Here is a 22,995-nt window from a genome sequence, read left to right on the forward strand (position 1 = left end):
CAATAGAAAATGGGTTACGGAAAAGCTGTATGTCCTGTTCATGGAGATGAAGCTCTTTAAATCTCAATTGGAACTCTTTTTGCAATTTTTCCAGTGAATTCACACATGTTTTGTTTGGGAATGCAATCAGCGGTTTTTCCGCTAACAGGTTTTGAGTTGTAGGGAGATGGCAGAAGTTTTCCTCCTTTACTTGTTTGATGAGGAGGCCTAATTTTACTTCAAATGCTTTGACATGTGATTGCATATCACAGATGAGCTTCCCCTTTACTTGAAGTTGCATATTGAAATTGTTGAGTACTCTGTTACGTCTTTCAGGAAGGCAAGGGGCCGTTTCCATTCTGCTTCATTGAGCTCTGGTACTTCTTTGTTTTTTGAAAGCAGAAAAGTTGTAATCTGTGGAAGTAAGTCATAGAAACGTTTCAAAACTCTCCCTCCACTCAGCCAGTGGACTTCTGTGTGATATAGAACATCTTCATATTCAACATTTAGCTCAGACAGAAATTCCTGAAATTGTCTGTGATTTAGTGCATTAGCTCTAATGAAGTTAACAAGATACCACAATTTTCATAACAGAGTCCCACTTCAGTGATTTACTACACAGTGCTTGTTGGTGGATGAGGCAGTGTGTGGCTATTGGATGAGAATGATTATGTTTGTCCATCTCTTTGTTAATGCAAGCAATTATTCCTTTCTTAGACCCCACCATGCTAGGAGCACCATCAGTTGTCACACTGGCTAGTTTAGCAGTGTATGGCTATTGGATGAGAATGATTATGTTTGTCCATCTCTTTGTTAATGCAAGCAATTATTCCTTTCTTAGACCCCACCATGCTAGGAGCACCATCAGTTGTCACACTGGCTAGTTTAGCCCAGTCCAGCTCCAAACCATTCATAGTTTGGCAAACCTTTTTTTTTTCATAGATATCCTCTCCTGTAGTTGTTCCTTTGATGCTTTGCAGTGCAGCAAGCTCTTCTATAACTTCAAAATAATCATTCATCCCATGAATAAAAATTAGAAGTTGTTCAGAATCACAAACACCATTGCTTTCATCGAGTGCCAAGGAAAAATATAAATTTTTTTTTTTAATGGAGTTTCGCAAATGCTGATGCAGATTGTCTCCCATTTCTTCAATCCTCCATGTAATTGTAGGTCCTGAAAGACTCACTGTACTAAATAAATCAGCCTTCTCTAGACACATCTCTTTGGCAACAGAAAGAAGGCATTCTTTAACAAATTCTCCCTCCACAAATGGTCTGCCAGTGCATGCTGTTAGCTTGGCAACTTGAAAACTTGCTTGCAGTGATGAAATATTTAGTGCTTCTACTTCACAAAAGTATTTTGCTGAGTTGTATTTTTCATTTTTAATATTTTATCTTTTCTCACTTCTCTAGCCAAACAATCATTTTTATCTTTATGTTGAGTTTCATAGTGTCAACACAAATTATATTCTTTGAACACAGAATATAGTGTCTGGCATATCAGATATACAGCTCTTTCCTTGTACTGCATGAAAAAGTAATCATAAGTCCACTGTTATTTGAATATCCTACACTCTGAGTCAATTTTTCTTTTTCTTGACATCATTATTTCCTAGGGATTCCAAATTGCTATTAGTAAAATACCGATATATATATACACAGCTCTACAAAAACAATATACTAGCAATAACTTTGCCCACATAGAGACATACAGACTGCAATGCCCAACTTCCTCCAAGCTGCCTCTGCGCTGTGATGCCTCCATTTCCTTCACTCTCTCAACCGCTCTTCACGCTCCCACTTCCGACTTACACTGGTGCAGTGAATTCCCCCTGCAGCGGCTGTGACATGCGCAGCATGCACTGTACATCCCCTGCGCCTGTCTGTTGTGGTGGCTGCCGTTACTGTACAAGGCCACGGGCCATAAGTTGTCCGGCTTCTGCATCTCTCTCCTTTCCCCACACCACACACCCTGGCCTGGGAACTCACCTCACCTCGGTATCGCCTCACACTCTGTCTCTGCTGCCTCAGCCCAGTGCTGAAAGTGTGCGTTGCTAACGCGAGTTTAGGTCAAATGTCACTTCCGGTCTGATTTTGCCATAACCCAGCAGGCCGCATAAACATCCTCAGCAGGCCGCAGTTTGAGGACCCCTGATCTAACACATAGTAGGCACATAATAAATGTTGTGTTGAATGCTATAGAAAGGACTTTGTAGAAAGAAACTAGATGATCCCTTAAGATGCCATCCAGTAAAAATAATTTTACAGTCAAAGGTTCTAACGATAAATGCCTCATTTCCAAAATATATAGAGAATTGACTCTAATTTATAAGAAATCAAGTCATTCTCCAATTGATAAATGGTCAAAGGATATGAATAGACAATTTTCAGATGAAGAAATTGAAATTATTTCTAGTCATATGAAAAAGTGTTCCAAAGTATTATTGATCAGAGAAATGCAAATTAAAACAATCTGAAATACCACTACATACCTCTCAGATTGGCTAAAATGACAGGAAAAGATAATAACAAATGTTGGAGGGGATATGGGAAAACTGGGACACTGGTGCATTGTTGGTGGAGTTGTGAACAGATCTAACCATTTTGGAGAGCAATTTGGAACTATGCTCAAAAAGTTATCAAACTGTGCATACCCTTTGACCCAGCAGTGTTACCACTGGGCTTATATCCCAAGAGATCTCAAAGGAGGAAAAGGGACCCACATGTGCAAAAATGTTTGTGGCAGCCCTTTTCATAGTGGCTAGAAAATGGAAACTGAATGGATGCCCGTCATTGGAGAATGAGTAAATTATGGTATATGAATGTTATGGAATATTATTGTACTGTAAGAAATGACCAACAGGATGATTTCAGAGAGGCGTGGAGAGACCTACAAGAACTGGTGCTAAGTGAAATGAGCAGAACCAGGAGATCATTACACATGGCAACAACAATACTATATGAAGATCAATTCTGATGGACGGGGCTATCTTCAACAATGAGAGGATCAAAATCAGTTCCAGTTGATCAGTAATGAACAGAACCAGCTACACTCAGTGAAAGAACACTGGGAAATGAGTGTGGACCACAATATAGGTTTCCATTCTTTCTCTTATTGCTTGCTTATATTTTTGTTTTTCTTTTCAGGTTATTTTTACGTTCTTTCTAGATCTGATTTTTCTTGTGCAGCAAGATAACTGTATAAATATGTATATATATTGTATTTAACATATACTTTAACATGTTTAACATGTATGGGACTACCTGCCATCTAGGGGAGGGAGTGGGGGGAAGGAAGGGAAAATTTGGAACAGAAGGTTTTGCAAGGGTCAATGTTGAAAAATTATCCATGCATATGTTTTGTCAATAAGAAGCTATAATAAAAGCACACCCATAATTCAGAAAAAAGATGCCATCCAGTACAAAAAAATATGTAGTGTAACACATGATACATCAAGGCTCATTCTTTCCTTTATTTATTAATTTTTTTACTTCTAAACATTTTGCTCACTTTTTTGCACAGTGTCAGATTTTTTGAAAAACTAATAGCTTTTTATTGACAGAACCCATACCTGGGTAATTTTTTACAACATTATCCCTTTGCACTAACTTCTGTTCCGACTTTTTCCCTCCTTCCCTCTACCCCCTCTCCCAGATGGCAAGCAGTCCTATACATGTTAAATATGTCACAGTATATCCTAGATACAATATATGTGTACAGAACCAAACAGTTCTCTTGTTTCACAGGAAGAATTGGATTCAGAATGTAAAAATAACCTGGGAAGAAAAACAAAATTGCAAACAGTTTACATTCATTTCCCAGTGTTCTTTTTTTGGGTGTAGCTGCTTCTGTCCATCATTGATCAATTGAAACTGAGTTAGATCTTCTCTTTGTCGAAGAAATCCACTTCCATCAGAAAACATCCTCATACAGTATGGTTGTTGAGGTATATAATGATCTCCTGGTTCTGCTCATTTCACTTAGCATCAGTTCATGTAAGTCTCTCCACAGGGCTCATTCTTCTCAAAAGTGACGCATGAAACAGTTGCTGATAGCACTTCTTCCCTATCACATAAAGATAAGACTCTTCCCTATCACATAAAATCCTATTTCCCTTCCTCCTTCTACTTCAAAGTACTTCACACTGTTGTTAGGTATATGTAACTGTACCTAACTAATCCAATAGCTACAAAAGGACTAAAAAATACCTATAACCCATCAACTATAACAGTAACATACTCTTATTTTCCTAATAATTCTGGGAAGCCTGTTGGCCCCACACAATAAGAACAGGAATTAAAAGTTCTCTGACTAGGAGTAGGGCTGCAGAAGCTATAACTAGAAGTTCCTTTACTTTACTTCCTCATGACTCTTATTAGACCAATAGTTAAGGAAAATTCCACTGTGTATTAGAATCTTCAAATTGTTAGTTAAAACTTCAGTTAATCTCTCAGATATTCTGACTCCCAAGTCCATGGTAATATTCATTGTGATTTTAATTCATGTCTTTCTGCTGAATGTTAAATTGAGAGTGAATACATTATGCACTTTTAAAAACTAAAAATGAGCATGCAGAATTTTATCACTTTGCTGATAAAATAGTTTCACATTGAAGGATAGCCAAAGTTTATACTTTTAAAAGCCATCATTCTTGTCTGAAGAAAACTTTCTAAAAAACACATTACCATAAATAAATATAAAAAGGTATATTTAAGATTTTTTTTTAAAGAGAAATGTTTTGTTTGAAAAAAGCAAGGAGAAAAAGTAGGAAAGAGAACTGGTAGAGAGAAAGATATTAGACAAAGTTAAAACATTTTAATCTCATACTGTCAGGTACTATCTACTCAGAAAAATACTTTTCCTTGCATTTGTGTGAAGGGGAAGGGAAGATTGGGGTCCTTTGTACCACTGGTCCTTTATTTTGGGAGCCTTAATCTTATAGGAAAAAAAAATGCAGCTGAGAATCTATGTAGCCACCCTTCTCTGGACCTGTTTATGTTTTGTTTAGAAAAGAAAGCTTTTTGCTCCATTTTTTTTTCATTATTTCAGTAAGTCTGTGATATCTTATGTGATTGTTTTACCATCCATGTAGATTGCAGCATCTGTATGTTTTCTCATTTTGAATCATTCTTTTCCTTTCTTCCTCCCAAGGATCCACTCAACATTCACGAGGTCTTCCTCTTGACTCTTGTAACATATTTCATGGGACTGTGCTGTATGTGCACAAGTACTATTCTTGGGGAATTCCAGATATTGTGCACTTTATAACCTATATGACATTTGGGCAGGTTTTTTGGGTTTCCATTTTCTGATCTATCAAAGGAGGAGTTTGGGCCCTTCTTTTAAATCTATATTTCCATTATTTATTGACTCAACCTTATTCTTTACATGTGGCCAATCCATCTTATTTTATAAATCATACATTTCTTCAGTGATTTCTGTTACATTTCATCTTGTGTGTAGATTATCACTGGAAATAAACTATAGTCTTCTTGAGCTCACAGTATGTCTTTACATTGCTTTTTCTTGAGTTAACTCAGAATTTTTTTAGAAGCTATAATAATTTAAGATTTTCAACTATGACATTGCTAGGACAACATTTTGAGACAAAGCACAAGCAAGTAACCAGTTGGAATTATTTAAAAAACAAAACAAAACACTTTGTAGCTTCTGCAGTACAAGCTAATCCTATTTCTTCCTCCCATTCACTTTGAAGCCTAATTCTTTGGTTAGATAAAGAAAACATATAAGCACAAATATAAAGAAATACTTATGCATAAAACTATGTGTCTGTTAACTCTTGTAGTTCCCTATTAGTATGTAGGATAAAATTTAAAATCCTCTGTTTAACTTTAAAGGCGTTCACTCTCTAGCCCCAATCCCATCTTTCCAGCCTCATTAATAACTCTCCTACATGCTGTGATCCAGCCAAACTGGCCTTTATATTTCTTGCCTGTTCTATCTCCCCTCTCTGTGCCTTTGAATTGGCCATCCCATATGCCTGCAAGTATAATCCTTCCTCGCCTCTATACCTTCTAATTTCCCTCCCTCTCTTTATGTTTTCCTTTACTGCACAACTTAGGTGTAAAACCTTTCCTTTTTACTTCTGCCTCCTCCATACCTGCTAATGCCTTCCATCTCAAACTATTTTTTGTTTAGCCACTTTTTACATATTAAACTTATCTTTATGGTTATTCTTTGTACACTTTTAAGCATACTTAACTTCTTCCAGTAGAATAAGTTTCTACCTTGATAGGAAGGATTGTTAGTTAGAAATCAATATTATGCCTGATATTCGTGCCACATAATAAGTGCTTAATAAATTTTACTTGTTGATTGATTTAATTTTTAAAGTTGGATTATGTAATATGCCCTTTTTTTCCTGCAGTTAATTTCATATTCCTATTATTACATAGAATATGAAGGAAAAGACCCTAAAAGTCTTAAGAATTTTATTGAGGTGTAAGGTATTTTTTCCCCAGCTAGGGAAGTTGAATGGTAATATATTTAATTTAGCATAATTCTAGTATTAATGGAAACACAGTGGAAAGCAAAGACTTAATTGTCAATGGATAAGCAGTCATATATTTTTTATGTTAATTTGTTTAGAGTTTGTGAGCCTGGAATTTTACATCGATTACCACTTTGTTTTTTAATATGATTAGGTTAGTTTTGAGTAAATTAATAATAAAACTATCTTTAATAAGTATAATGAAACCACATTGTAGCATTTTTATGGGTTTCAATATATAGTGAATTAAGTCATATTCTTCTTAAACTTACAAGCTGCATACAGTAAAGGAATGTTAGTGCTATCTGACCCCATATAGTATTAGCTTTATATTTCCATGTGATTATCTAAAAGACATTATACTTTTTTTTTTTAGCTTTTGAAAATGAATATTTACTGTGATAATAAGTAGTATATATAGTTCAACATCCCTCCCTTCTTCCCCTCCCATGACATCCTATTATTATTATTTTTTAATTAAAACTTTATTTTTCAAAACATATGCGTAGACAATTCTTCAACATTAGCCCTTGCAAAACCCTGTGTTCCAATTTCCCCCCTTTCCCCATGTCCTCCCCTAGATGGCAAGTAGTCTAATATATGTTAAACATAAGTTAACATATGTTAAACATGTGTTAAACATAAACATAAGAGAAATATATGTTAACTCCAATATACACATACATATTTATACAATTATGCCACAAAAGAAAAAAAGAGAAACAAAATAAAATGCAAGCAAACAACAAAAGGCGTGAAAATGCTATTATGAACCATACTCAGTTCCCACAGTCTTCTCTCTGGATATAGATGGCTCTCTTCATCACTGAACAATTGGAATTGGTTTGAATCATCTCATTGTTGAAGAGAACCAAAGGCATTATGCTTTTTATTAATTTCCTGGGTGTCTCCACCCCAATGGCCTTATCCCTTTCTTTTTGTTCTCTGTATTTCTTTCTACCATCAGATTGTATGTTCCTTGGGGATAGAGACCATCTTATTTGTATTTGTATCCTTGGCACTTGTCACATTGACACATCATTTCAGGTATGAAATAAATGATGTCTATCCATCTGAAATGCTTTTTCATGCTTATGTCTCAAAATATTAATCCTAATCTTGATGATCAACTGCTGATGAATTTTTCTGAGTTTGGTGAAGTTGGTATTCAAATGCTGGGGATCATCTCTGAGTCCAAAATACAAATACTTTAGAATTTAGTTTCACATTTACACCTCTTCCTGTTGTTCACCTAGCCTATCTATTGCTAGTGCACATGCATATGTAGTTCTACTGATTGCTTTGGGGAGTATCATTGCTTCTGGAAAGGATGTGTTAATTAGCTACCCTCTGAATTCATCAACTCTTCTTTGCTGTGAATCCCCCCAAACAAAACTCACTTCCTAGCTGCCTTTCTCTGGTATGTTATTTTAATAAGCTTCTTTAGGGAAAAGATTTGCTCTTGTATTTGTATTCTCAATGCTAGACTGTTATTGGCATATAAATATTTTCATTTATGTGGAGGACCTGCTGAAGTTTTGGGGGGTTTTGTTGCTGTAGTTTTTTTTTTTTTTTTTACTTCCATGTTATTATTATGGACTGGAACATAATTTTAATAGTTTAATAGAAACTTAGTAGCCAGAAACACTCAGTGCTAAAATGAATAATAGTAATAACTGTTTGATTTGGGAATGGTTTGGAGGATTAAACTAGTTGTAACCTTTGCAAGTACTATGATCTAATCCTTTTTTACATAAAAACATTTCTTTGGAACAGTATAGTAGTTATATTACAATTATCTGTTGATTGAGAAAATCAGTAACAAAACAAGACTGAATTCTGTAATGGCTGTAAATTTTTATTTTATTAATCATAGGATCTATATACATTTAAAAATAACATTTAAGCTCAGGTACATAAATATTTATAGATCACTTATACCATCTTCTTAGCCCCTGGACCCACAGGTTGGAAGCTAATGACTTAGATGATAGTAGGGAAAACTTTGTGATGGTCTTTCGATTCTGTTTTAGAGCTTCCATTTTCTGTGTCTTTTTTTTTTGTGCTCTGGTTCCTTAACTGGTAGGACATAATTTAGATTGAAAAATTTATTTCTCACTCATTGTAACATAAGTATTTGGCTTTAAAATGGCAAGTCAATAGTGATTTGTTCACATTATTTTTAATTGAACTTGCTGTTCAGTTTTAATTATTTATTGTCCTATTTTTAATGGAATTTACTGAATATTGTTTTTAACTTCTCAGGATCTCTGGAGTTCACTGCTAGTTCACTGACTTTTGTGTTATTAACCTCTTTGTTGAGTTTTAAATTATGTTAGTAAATTGAATTGGGTCATTGTTAAAAACACTATTAAGGATACCATCATCAATTAAATTAAATTAAAACATTTTTGTTGAAGTATAGGTTAGTTCCAAAAGTTTCTAAAGTTCAAATGTGTAAACCTGTAGGTTTTGCTTTTGCCAGTGTTTTTAGACTGATAAATTTAGTTCATATGCCACAGAAATGCTGAATAATTATTTTTAAGAGCCTTACTATAAATATTGTATATAATCTTTTTATGATTTTCTTTTTTGCTCATTGATAATAAATAGCATCATTATTTGGAACTCAAGTTTAAAAAAAAAAACAAACCCAAATGAGGGAAAATATGTGGGTATGTGTGTGAGGGAGTGAATGTGTCTGAAGAAAAAAACAGTACCATTGCAGTTTTCAGATGTATAGTCTCAGAGGTATGTTCTTATTCTTTTCAAAAAAAATCATTGAATTAACAAAGGTTATGTCTTTTTCAACTGGTTAATTATACTTAGGGCGGAGCATAATTTATAACTTTATCCATGGTTTCAAGTGCCATAAATATTAATATTGGGAGAAATAATGTTTTTAGAAAAGGTCCATTATCTTGACCTGAAATAGTTACGATTCCAGTTTTTGTAGATGAGTCAACCAAGATTCATTCATTTAGTAAAGTGACAGAGCTAGTAAGTAGTAGAGTGATCTAGAGTCGATTTCTCATGCTTTTCAGAAAAGTAAGAAGAAACCAATTTTTTGAGGTAAGTTCATTAAATAAAAGCTTATCTTATGCTCTTATCTTTCTTGGTGCTTAGTATATTGCTCTGAAAACAATAATGTTGCAGTCGTCTTTGTAATGTCCCTGCTAGCTTGCTGGAGGGTCTCAGGCCGGGCCTTGGTTTTTAGGTGGAGAAGTGATGAAGGCAGGAGAGCCACCACGAGGAGACTGGTCAAGTCTTCTCTGTATCTGTGTCTGAGACTCTTCTGTGACCAAGGCTGAGAGGCTGTTCCCAGTCTTCCCAGCCCTTAAATACTTCAGTATGATTACATCACTACAGCAACTGAACATGTGCAACCGTTAGGTCACCATATCATATTAAGTATATGTTTAGAAAATCATTATCTCACACTGAGTAGGTGCTTAAACTATAAGCACCCTGCTGTCCTTGATTCAAGTATACCTTTTTAGAGTTCCAGCTCACTACAGTCTTGATTGAGAGCTCAAAGTATGAGCCCTTTGATCTCAGAGGTGAGATGAATGAGGCAGGAGACTCAGAGTGTGAAAAGAGCTCCAGTTTATTATGCAGCACAGTCTTGTTGATACACATTTTTGCAAGCATGATCAGTGTGTGAACAGTAGACAATCCCCAATCACCATTCAGAGAAGCAGCTCGGGGACTTTGCATATGCATGGTATCTGTGAAATGGGAGGAGAGCCAATCCAGCCACCCACTCACAGGTGAGAGCCCTTGTCAAGGCATCCCTGCTTACACGCAACTATACTGTATATATAGTTCACACAGTGAACTCAGGCAATCCCTTTCCCATGTCATGTATCACTCCTTCTTGCTCAACAAGGGCATTCTGCAATATGACAGAAAACTTGCTGTGCACCAAAGATCAAAGTGGCCTCTATACTCCTTCTCAGCAGGGTCCCATACCTAGCACAGTAAGTCCTTCATAAATATTTGTTTTTTGAATCTTACATGACTGAAGTTTTGTGGATGAGTGACTAGAACAGAAAATGATGTCTTCAGAAGAAATTGAGAATTTAGGAAGGATAGATTTTTGGAGAGAAGATGACTTAAGTTTTATATTTGTTGACATTGAGGTATTGGCTAACCTATAATCACTTGGCCAGGAACTAAGTGGGGAAATCATTAGGCCTAAAAGTATAGATTTGGGGGTCTTCTGATTAGGAATGAGTTAAGATTTCTTATTCATTGCATAGAACATTAATTTTTATACACAGCCATTCTGTCCTTTCTGATGTCTTCAAAATTGGAAAAGGCAAATAATGGCACTTATCCTGGGTTAGGGATCATAGGATATGGAGAAAAAGAAAGGTCTTTAAAAGTAAAAGAACATGCATGATTTAAATATCTAACTGTGGGTAAAAGCTATGTGATGAGAAGGAAATGAAGCCAGAAACAGGGGCAACCAGAAACAGAGGCAATATGATCAGTAAATAAGGAAGGATCTAAGACTTGGAGTCAAGAGAAAAGCAAAAGTCAAAAGAGCTCAAAAAGGTTAAATAAACATGTGAAGAGGTTGTTGATGAAAAGGATTGTGCCCAATGTAAGTAATTTCAGAATTTATGATTTTAAAAAAAGTAGAACAGTTTGACGATGGTAAAGCCTAAGATATGGTCATCCAGGTAGTTAGCTGAAGTAGAAGTGACATAGAATAGATCACAGAAGTTGAAGAGATAAAGAACTAAAAGACCCAGGCTATCAGAAGGACTGTTATTCTGAATAAGTTTGTTGAATGGTGACAGGGTACAAGATGGAGAGACATTGAAGAAAGTAGGAGAACGTGTTGCAAATTGTTAAATTGTGGGGGACTGAAGAATTTTCTTGAGGGAGAACATGTTCTCTAGAAGGAATAAATAAACACGGAGGGAAAAGTGCAGTAAGATCCTAGAGAGTTACTGGGAGAATGTTCTGAAGGCAGAGCTACAAATCCATAAGGCCAGACATGAGAAATGTAATTTGTGAGCTAAAGATTCAGAAGCATGTTTTGGGGAAACTGAGGGAAGGCAGAAGAGAAGGGCTGCATGGAATAAGATCATAAAATTTCCCAGGGAGAGTGAAAAAGCATGAATTTGGCAATTGGCAATTTGTCTCTCCAAACTAATAGTTCCAAGATAGTATCTTCTTTTATGTCAGAGCCATGTCAACCACTTCACTCCTCACTCAACTACAAGTTATGGTCATTTTTCACTTAGCAGCAAGCTAGGCAGGTAAAGATATTGGACAGCAACAGGCTTTGAGAAAATACAGTATAATTGAAAGGATTTACATTTAAAGATAGCGAATGTATTTGAGTGGTGAGAGCTAAGAATATTCCAATTCCTTCTTATTTTGTTTTATAAGAGGCACAAGGGAAAAGGTGTTTGAGTCCTAGAGAGGATAATGATGGATCTTGAATCATCAAGTGGAGCAAGATCTGTTAATTATGAGATAGTAAGAATGTAAAAAGAGACCTGATTGGGGGTGGTGAAAGGAAGAAAATGGAAGAACAAGAAGGATGGAATTGGTGGTGGTGGAGGGCAAAGTGTAGAAACAGTAGTACAATTTTTTCCTTGAATTGACGTTTAAATAATTGAGGTTTTTTTTTTTTAATTTTATTTTTTTAAATTTTAATTTAATAATTACTTTATATGGACAGAATCCATGCCAGGGTAATTTTTTTTACAACATTATCTCTTGCACTCGTTTCTGTTCCGATTTTTCCCCTCCCTCCCTCCACCCCCTGCCCTAGATGGCAAGCAGTTTTATGTATGTTAAATATGTTGCAGTATATCCTAGATACAATATATGTTTGCAGAACCGAACAGTTCTCTTGTTGCACAGGGAGAATTGGATTCAGAAGGTAAAAATAACCCGGGAAGAAAAACAAAAATGCAGATAGTTCACATTTGTTTCCCAGTGTTCTTTCTTTGGGTGTAGCTGCTTCTGTCCATCATTTATCAATTGAAACTCAGTTAGGTCTCTTTGTCAAAGAAATCCACTTCCATCAAAATATGTCCTCATACAGTATCGTTGTCGAAGTGTATAATGATCTCCTGGTTCTGCTCATTTCACTTAACATCAGTTCATGTAAGTCTCCCAAGCCTCTCTGTATTCATCCTGCTGGTCATTTCTTACAGAACAATAATATTCCATAACATTTTACCCAGCCATTCTCCAGTTGATGGGCATCCATTCATTTTCCAGTTTCTAGCCACTACAAACAAGGCTGCTACAAACATTTTGGCACATACAGGTCCCTTTCCCTTCTTTAGTATTTCTTTGGGATATAAGCCCAATAGAAACACTGCTGGATCAAAGGGTATGCACAATTTGATAACTTTTGGGGCATAATTCCAGATTGCTCTCCAGAATGGTTGGATTCGTTCACAACTCCACCAACAATGCATTAGTGTCCCAGTTTTCCCGCATCCCCTCCAACATTCATCATTATTTTTTCCTGTCATCTTAGCCAATCTGACAGGTGTGTAGTGGTATCTCAGAGTTGTCTTAATTTGCATTTCTCTGATCAATAATGATTTGGAACACTCTTTCATATGAGTGGTAATAGTTTCAATTTCATCCTCTGAAAATTGTCTGTTCATATCCTTTGACCATTTATCAATTGGAGAATGGCTTGATTTCTTATAAATGAGTCAGTTCTCTATATATTTTGGAAATGAGGCCTTTATCAGAACCTTTAACTGTGAAGATGTTTTCCCAGTTTGTTGCTTCTCTTCTAATCTTGTTTGCATTAGTTTTATTTGTACAAAGGCTTTTTAATTTGATGTAATCAAAATTTTCTATTTTGTGATCAGTAATGGTCTCTAGTTCATCTTTGGTCACAAATTTCTTTCTCCTCCACAAGTCTGAGAGATAAACTATCCTATGTTCCTCTAATTTATTTATAATCTCGTTCTTTATGCCTAGGTCATGGACCCATTTTGATCTTATCTTGGTATATGGTGTTAAGTGTGGGTCCATGCCTAATTTCTGCCATACTAATTTCCAATTATCCCAGCAGTTTTTATCAAATAATGAATTCTTCTCCCAGAAGTTAGGGTCTTTGGGTTTGTCAGACACTAGATTGCTATAGTTGACTATTCTGTCTTGTGAACCTAACCTTTTCCACTGATCCACTAATCTATTTCTTAGCCAATACCAAATGGTTTTGGTGACTGCTGCTTTATAATATAATTTTAGATCAGGTACAGCTAGGCCACCTTCATTTGATTTTTTTTTTCATTAATTTCCTTGAGATTCTCGACTATTTATTGTTCCATATGAATTTTATTGTTATTTTTTCTAGATCATTAAAATATTTTCTTGGAAGTCTGATTGGTATAGCACTAAATAACTAGATTAGTTTAGGGGGTATTGTCATCTTTATTATGTTCGCTCGGCCGATCCAAGAGCATTTAATATTTTTCCAATTATTTAAGTCTGACTTTATTTGTGTGGAAACATTTTAATAATTTTGCTCATATAATTCCTGACTTTCCTTTGGTAGATAGATTCCCAAATATTTTATGGTATCAACAGTTATTCTGAATGGAATTTCTCTTTGTATCTCTTGCTGTTGGGTTTTGTTGGTGATGCATAAAAATGCTGAGGATTTATGGGGATTTATTTTGTAGCCAGCTACTTTGCTAAAATTATGAATTATTTCTAATAGCTTTTTAGTAGAATCTCTGGGGTTCTCTAGGTATACCCTTATATCATCTGCAAAGAGTGATAGTTTGGTTTCCTCATTGCCTACTCTAATTCCTTTAATATCTTTCTCGACTCTTATTGCCGAGGCTAGTGTTTCTAATATGATATTAAATAATAATGTTGATAGTGGGCAACCTTGCTTCACTCCAGATCTTACTGGGAAAGGTTCCAGTTTTTCCCCATTGCATATGATGCTTACTGATGGTTTTAAATATATGCTCCTGACTATTTTAAGGAAAAGTCCATTTATTCCTATGCTCTCAAGTGTTTTTATTAGGAATGGATGTTGGATTTTATCAAATGCTTTTTCTGCATCTATTAAGATGATCATATGGTTTTTGTTTGTTTGGTTATTGATATAGTCAATTATGCTAATAGTTTTCCTAATATTGAACCAGCCCTGCATTCCTGGTATAAATCCTACTTGGTCATAGTGTATTATCCTGGGGATGATTTTCTGTAATCTTTTTGCTAATATTTTATTTAAGATTTTAGCATTAATATTCATTAGGGAGATTGGTCTATAATTTTCTTTCTCTGTTTTCAGCCTACCTGGTTTAGGTATCAGTACCATGTCTGTGTCATAAAAGGAATTTGGTAGGACTCCTTCAATCCCTATTTTTTCAAATAGTTTATTTAGCATTGGAGTTAATTGTTCTTTAAATGTTTGGTAGAATTCACATGTAAATCCATCTGGTCCTGGGGATTTTTTCTTAGGGAGTTGATTGATACTTTGTTCTATTTCTTTTTCTGAGATAGGAGTGTTTAGGATATTTACTTCTTCCTCTGTTAGTTTGGGCAAGCTATATTTTTGGAGGTATTTTTCTATTTCATTTAAGTTGTCAAATTTATTGGCATAAAGTTGGGCAAAGTAACTCCTAATTATTGCTCTAATTTCCTCTTCATTAGTGGCGAGTTCTCCCTTTTCATTTTTAAGACTAACAATTTGATTTTCCTCTTAACTTTTTTTTAATCAGATTTACTAAGGGTTTGTGTATTTTGTTGATTTTTTTCATAGAACCAACTCTTAGTTTTATTGATTAATTCAATAGTTTTTTTTTACTTTAAATTTTATTGATCTCTCCTTTTATTTTTAGAATTTCAAGTTTAGTGTTTGACTGGGGATTTTTAATTTGTTCCTTTTCTAGCATTTTTAGTTGCAAGCCCAATTCATTGACCTTCTCTTTCTCTATTTTATACAAATAGGCCTCTAGAGATATGAAATTTCCCCTTATTACCGCTTTGGCTGCATCCCATACATTTTGATATGATGTCTCATTATTATCGTTTTCTTGGGTGAAGTTATTAATTATGTCTATGATTTGCTGTTTCACCCAATCATTCTTTAGTATGAGATTATTTAGTTTCCAATTATTTTTTGGTCTACTTTCCCCTGGCTTTTTGTTGAATGTAATTTTCATTGCATCGTGGTCTGAAAAGGATGCATTTACTATTTCTGCCTTACTGCATTTGAGTTTGAGGTTTTTATGTCCTAATATATGGTCAATTTTTGTATAGGTTCCATGAACTGCTGAAAAGAAAGTGTATTCCTTTCTGTCTTCATTACATTTTCTCCAGAGATCTATCATATCTAACTTTTCTAGTATTCTATTTACCTCTTTGACTTCTTTCTTATTTATTTTGTGGTTTGATTTATCTAATTCTGAGAGTGCAAGGTTAAGCTCTCCCACTATTATAGTTTTACTGTCTATTTCTTCTTGATACTCTCTTAATTTCTCTTTTAAGAATTTAGATGCTACACCACTTGGTGCATATATGTTTAATATAGATAGTGCTTCATTATCCATGCTACCCTTTAGCAAGATATAGTGCCCTTCCTTATCTCTTTTAATTAGATCAATTTTTGCTTTAGTTTGATCTGAGATCAGGATGGCTACCCCTGCTTTTTTGACTTCACCTGAAGCATAGTAGATTTTGCTCCAACCTTTTACCTTTAACCTGCATGTATCTCCCCGCTTCAGGTGTGTTTCCTGTAAACAACATATTGTAGGATTCTGGCTGTTAATCCATTTTGCTAACCGCTTCCTCTTTATGGGGGAGTTTACCCCGTTCACATTTATGGTTAGAATGACCAATTCTGTATTACTTGCCATCTTGTTAACCCCGGTTTATGTTTTTCTCCCTTCTTTCCCCTTTACCCCCCTTCCCAGTATTAAGCTTGTGAGCACCACTTGCTTCTCACAGCCCTCCCTTTTTAGTATCCCTCCCCCGCCTTAGAGTTCCTCCCCCTATCTTACCCCTTTCCCTCCCAGTTCCCGGATTCCCTTCCGCTTAGCTTATTCCTTCCCTTTTCACTTTTCCCTTCTCACTTTTCAATGAGGTGAGAGAAGTTTCACCATAGATTGAATATGTCTAAAATTTTTCTCTTAAAGCCAATTCTGAAGGCAGTAAGATACACACTATGTTCATACCCCTCCATTCTCTCTCTCAGATATAATAGGTTTCCTATGCCTCTTCATGAGATGTACTACCCGCCCTTTACCCTTTTTCTGGTACAATGTCCTTTCCACATCAGTTTCTAGAACAAGGTATACATGTATTCTTTATACATCTTTATAGCCGAAATATAGTTCCCAAGATTAATCTTTACCTTTTTAGATTTCTCTTGAGTTCTATATTTGTAGATCAAATTTTTTGTTAAGTTCTGGCTTTTTCATCAAAAATAGGTGAAATTCGCTTACTTCGTTGAATGTCCATCTTCTTCCCTGGAAAAAGATGCTCATTCTCGCTGGGTAAGTTATTTTTGGTTGCATACTAATTTCCTTAGCTTTTCGGAATATCATATTCCAGGCCCTTTGATCTTTTAGTGTGGATGCTGCCAGATCCTGGGTGATCCTTATTGTGGCTCCTCGATACTTGAATTGGGTTTTTCTAGCCGCTTGCAATATTTTTTCCTTCGTCTGAGAGTTCTGGCATTTGGCCACTATATTCCTTGGTGTTTTGATTTTAAGATCCCTTTCAGTGGGTGATCGATGAATTCTTTCAATGTCTATTTTATCCTCTGTTCCTATGACTTCTGGGCAGTTCTCTTTGATAATTTCCTGGAAAATAGTGTCCAGGCTCTTTTTTTCATCATGATTTTCTGGGAGTCCAATGATTCTCAGTTTGTCTCTCCTGGATCTGTTTTCCAGGTCTGTTGTCTTCCCCAGAAGGTATTTCACATTCTTTTCCATTGTTTGATTTTTTTGGATTTGCTTGACTGATTCTTCTTGTCTCCTCGAGTCATTCAATTCCAATTGTTCAATTCTGATTTTCAGTGAAGTATTTTCTTCACTCTTTTAAAATCTTTTTCTAATTGTCCCATTGAGTTCTTTTGTTCTGTGGAATTTTTTTCCATTTAGCCAATTTTGTTTTTTAGAGAGCTATTTTCTGTTTCCAGTTCACCAATCCTATTTTTCAAGGATTTTATTTCTTTATCCACTTTCTCTTTAACTGACTTCTCCAGGCTCTTTTGCCAAGCCTCCCTTTCCTTTTCCCATTTTTCTTCTAGCTCCCTTGTGAGAGCCTTTTTAATTTCTTCCATGAGATTCATCTGTGCTGAGGAACAGATGATCTCCTCCTTTGGGGATTCACCTGGAGAAAGTCTGTTTTTAGTCTCCTCAGGATTTAGAGTCTGCTCTCTATCTGTATAGAAGCTGTCAAGGGTTAAAGTCCTCTTCAGTTTCTTGCTCATTCTGTCTAATAATCAAAGACAAACTAGCAAAGAAAAAAAGAAAAAACTGGAGTCTTTCTTTGGGGGAGGGGCTGGGTGGTGTTACCAAGCTTCCTCTACAGACTGGGGGCCGGGGGGGAGAGAGAGGGGGAGGGGAGCAGTGAGGCACTAGCCCTACTGTGCTGTGCCTGTGCTCTGAGATCCCAGAGCGTGCTGAGTCATTGGGGGGGGGGGGGGAGGGGTGGCCAGGTCCCGAGAGACTCCAGCTGTTTGGGGTTGTATTCTTCACCCACCCCACCCCCCCACCCCACCCCACCCCCCGGTATTTTTAGCTTCTCTGCTGGGCTGCTGACTTGCTGCCAGGGCAAAGTATCCAGTCCTGTAATGAAGCTCTCCCCACAGAGATGGCTGCGATCACTCCCCACCCCCTCTCCAGTCTGCTCCCGTGCTCTCACTGCCGCTGCCTGCGCCCGATCTAAAACCGCCCCAGCCCTCCAGTAAAAACAGACCTTTCTTGGCGAATCTCAAGGATGGCTTCTCTTGGTAACTATTTGTGGGTTTTTTTTTCAGTCAAGCATTAATTCAGAGGCTTGTAATGAAATGGATAGTGAGAGAAAGCGTGGAGCTACACAACTGTGTGCCTCCTCTCCGCCATCTTAACCGGAAGTCTAAATAATATCTGACAGATAATAGTTTTGAAAACCATAAGTCATTATGGAAAAAAATTAACCAAATCATATTTCTGCTCAGTCAAAAATATAACTACTTCATCTTTGAATTTCAGTAATATGTTTAAACGTCACCTTCTTAAGAGCCTCCTTTCCTCTGCCTGATAATAAGCTGCTGCTGGACTTGGTCATTACTAATTTCAGAAATTCTTTTGGAAATGGTATTATTTGATACAATTTCATCCTCATACTTTTTCCTATGGACTATTTCTCACATTTTAATAGCAACAATAACATAAGAGCTCCTATCTTATAGATCTTTTTTATTTTTTGCAGTTAAATAAGATGTTTCATAAGATGCAAGTAAATACATTTTGTTGATAGTAACACATTTCTCAAAACATTTTTTCCTTTACTTGAAAATTTTAAAAGTCAAAACATTCCTTTGATTTATTATAACACAGCACATGCTTGATATTAAGATTTTAGTTTGGTTGGTTTCATTTTCTCTGCAGCCAAAACTTCATTACATATTAAGCAAAGAAATATTTCCACACCAACATCATTATTACAACTAATTCCATATTGCAAAAATGGTTCAACATATTTTGTTTTTCTTGTCAATTTAGGTGTACTACAACCTAATAGTAAGGACTCTACCAAATTGTCATCATCTCTTCTATCTAAATTTAGCTACTTATCCCTAATAAAAAAAAAAAATGCTTTTGTCCTAAAATATAGATAAATGTTGCTAATAATTTTCCAAATAAATTCCAACTTTAGTTTGTGAAATTATATTTGTGCTTGATTTTAAAAATTGATATTCATACTTACCTGTACATATAGAAGTGATAGTGGGAGAAATATTATTAAAGGACTTTTGTCTTGCTACAGTAAAAGAAGGAAATAACAGCAATTTAAAAAATCAAATATTCTAACAATACAACTTGAAATGTGGTTAAGAATGACAGTAGGAAAGTAAATCTATTTTCCATAATTAAGCTATCATATTTCTGTAAGAGTTCATTGATATTGCATGGTATGACAATATGCACTGTGTAAAGTACATATATTCTGTGTCCAGAACCAAGGCTTGCAGTGAAGTCACACAATCTACTGTGTTTCCCCAATAATAAGACACTGTCTTATTATTTTTTTGGACAGAAAAACACCAGAAGCTTATTTTCAGGGGAGGGCTTATTTTAATGAACATTGACAGCAATTTTAATAAACAGGTAAATGTGAACAAAAAAAAATACCTTTATTCAGTAATGATCATGTCATCTTCTTCAACAACATCATCGTAAGTGTCCATACCCTGAATTCCGTCCTGGATGTCTTGCGCCTCTATTTCCTTCAGAAGAATTGGACCCAATCTGTCATGTCCAGCAATATAGCTCTCTTTAAATGAACATGTCTTGTCCAGGTAACCTGCTCGTAGTGCCTTGGCGACACAGCTGTCAGTAATTTTATCCCATGACTTCTTCACCCAAGTCACGACTTCTTGCAGACAGGGCTTCACAAAGTTTCCACGCTGATTTCTTTCCATTCTATTTTCAATGTAGTCATTGACTTCCATGCACAAATGGTCCTTGAATGGCTTGTTTATTGCAATATCAAGGGTGTGGAGATAGTCATTTAATAATCATTACTTGATCTATTCTTCTCTCTGCAAGGAAGTTCTTCATTTCTTTAGCGCGGTGAGTGCTGGCTGAGTTCTTCTTTTATCCTCCATCATGCCCCCTGAGTTCTTCTTTTATCCTCCATCATGCCCCCTCACTCCCACTTACATACTGGGTTTTTATGTTGTCCTGCCTCAGCTTTCCTCCGCGGCACTGCTCTCAATGGCGCCAGCAAGCAAATCACTGGGGAAGAACAGGATGCTTTGATCTAGCAGTGTTTCTACTGGGCTTATACCCCAAAGAGATACTAAAGAAGGGAAAGGGACCTGTATGTGCCAAAATGTTTGTGGCAGCCCTGTTTGTAGTGGCTCGAAGCTAGAAAATGAAGGGATGCCCATCAATTGGAGAATGGTTGAGTAAATTGTGGTATATGAACATTATGGAATATTATTATTCTGTAAGGAATGACCAGAGGGATGAATACAGAGAGGACTGGCGAGACTTACATGAACTGATGCTAAGTGAAATGAGCAGAACCAGGAGATCATTATATACCTCAACAATGATACTGTTTGAGGATGTATTCTGATGGAAGTGGATCTCTTCGATAAAGAGAGCTAATTCAGTTTCAGTAGATCAAAGATGGACAGAAGCAGCTACACCCAAAGAAAGAACACTGGGAAATGAATATAAACTGCTTGCATTTTGTTTTTCTTCCTGGGTTATTTATACCTTTTGAATTCAATTCTCCCTGTGTAACAAGAAAACTGTTCGGTTCTGCACACATATATTGTATCTAGGATATACTGTAACCTATTCAACATATAAAGGACTGCTTGCCATCTGGGGGTGGGAGTGGAGGGAGTGAAGGAAAAAATCGGAACAGAAGTGAATGCAAGGGATAATGCTGTAAAAAATTACCCTGGTATGGGTTCTATCAATAAAAAGTTATTTAAAAAAAAAAAAAAAAAAAAGGAAGAACAGGATGATGAGCTCACTGCTGCAGCTCTGATTGGATGCAGCTCGGAGCGTGGTGTGCGTTTCATGGGGGGGCGAGGGCGATGGTGCATACAGAGGGTACTGTAATGTAGCATGTTGCGCAGGGGATCACCTTCACTACAGTAGCAATCTCAATAGGGCTTATTTTCGGGGGAGGGCTTATTTTAGAGGAATCTTACACAGTAAGGGGAGGGCTTATTTTCGGGATAGGTCTTATTATCGGGGAAACACGGTAAGATGGGCAAGTGCTGCCAGAAATACCTCGAATACGTTATGAATTTGATTTTGAATAAATTTTTTTTATCACTGTGTGTTCACTGTGTTTTACTGTTGCCAAATTTTTCACTTCTCCCCACATTAAGTTACAGGACCCCACAGTTTAAGAAACTTGATCTAGAGAATGGTGACCAAGATAATGTGGGAGTCTCTTGACAATATAAAAGGATCAATTGAAGATTCTTAAGAATTGTTTAGCTTGGGGAAAGAAAGACTTAAGAGCATGAATTTTGTCTTCAAATATTTAAAAAACGTCATATTAGAAAGAGGGATTAAACATTTTTCTTGGTCCTGGATCAGAACTAGCCTAAAAATGTTAATTTAGGCTTAATATGAGGAAAATTTCTCAATTAGTCCCAAGATTATAATTAAGATCTTGTATCTAATGTGGTAGAAGCTACCAGGTTGCTTCTAATGGCATCTGTTTATGGGCTTTATTTTGTTTCACAAGCAAGTATTGTATCTTATCTGTATACATGACACTCTGATGTCCCATCTTTGAGAATAAATTAAATTGGAATTTAATAAATTGTTATTCTGCTTCTCTCTTTTTCTAGAGTCCAGTAACAGGACTGCTATCAGCCAGCCATGAACAAAAAGATGCCTGGGTTAGAGACAACATCTACAGCATCCTGGCAGTGTGGGGTCTTGGAATGGCATATCGGAAAAATGCAGATCGGGATGAAGATAAGGCCAAAGCATATGAATTAGAACAGGTAATGATTGGTTGTGAACCTGTAATTAGATTTGGGCTAAGGCTATTAATGTAGTAATTGATTTTCATACCAAAAATTTTCCGATCATTTTAAATAATTAATGGTGTGTATGATTCCCCCAAATTTCTTCTCTGTGGTCTTCTCTTTTATATAATATGATGATTTCTTGGCAGGTTTCTTGGGGAGGTTTTCTGGAGGCAGCCTTAGTATCAGTTCAAATTAATAATCATTTCAAATACAGCCAGCTGATAAGATCCAAACGTTTATTTTCTCCTTCCAAGTCTTTCTTTCCTTGGGCCGGGAAAGCTTTCTTAGGGGCCTCTCTCCCTCCTTGTTTCCAAGAGCTCTTGCAGCTTCAACTGCAGTCTCTAGCTTGTCAATCTCCTTAACTGAACTCACTTGAGCTTTCTTTGTTTCCGAGAGCTCTCTTTGCTAATCTTTTGCCTCTAGCAGCTTCTGTTTCTAGCTCAACTCCAACTCTTGGCAATCTTCCAAACTGAATTAACTTCACTGACTCAGCTCCTTTTTATGCTCTCTCAAAGGTTGACTCCTCCTCTGAGAGTGGGATTATGGGAGGTGTGACTCTACCTCCAAGAGTGGGATTATGGAAGGTGTGAATTCACAAAGTTACAAAGCTAACTTTGTATCTCCCATACTTACTTGTGAATCTTGAGCTAATGTGTGAACCCTCAAAGGTGCAAACCCAAGCACACAAGCATTGCTTCTATCAGTTCCATTGAGTTATCACCTTGTTTCAAGTTCTGGCTCATAACATCTCCCTGTAGGATCAGAGCA

The 22,995-nt window shown here is 36.2% G+C and overlaps 1 protein-coding gene across 8 annotated transcripts in view; it reads left to right on the forward strand.

The window, feature by feature from the left end:
* Nucleotides 1–22,995, forward strand: part of PHKA2 (phosphorylase kinase regulatory subunit alpha 2) — a 141,268-nt gene that overhangs the window by 16,423 nt on the left and 101,850 nt on the right. For all 8 annotated transcript variants that reach the window (XM_051984401.1, XM_051984402.1, XM_051984403.1 and 5 more), the window contains exon 2: nt 22,042–22,200. In XM_051984401.1, coding sequence (XP_051840361.1) covers nt 22,042–22,200 — 159 coding nt within the window. The remainder of the gene's footprint in view (nt 1–22,041; nt 22,201–22,995) is intronic.

This window comes from Antechinus flavipes, chromosome 3 (assembly GCF_016432865.1).
Source record: "Antechinus flavipes isolate AdamAnt ecotype Samford, QLD, Australia chromosome 3, AdamAnt_v2, whole genome shotgun sequence".
NCBI lineage: Eukaryota > Metazoa > Chordata > Mammalia > Dasyuromorphia > Dasyuridae > Antechinus > Antechinus flavipes.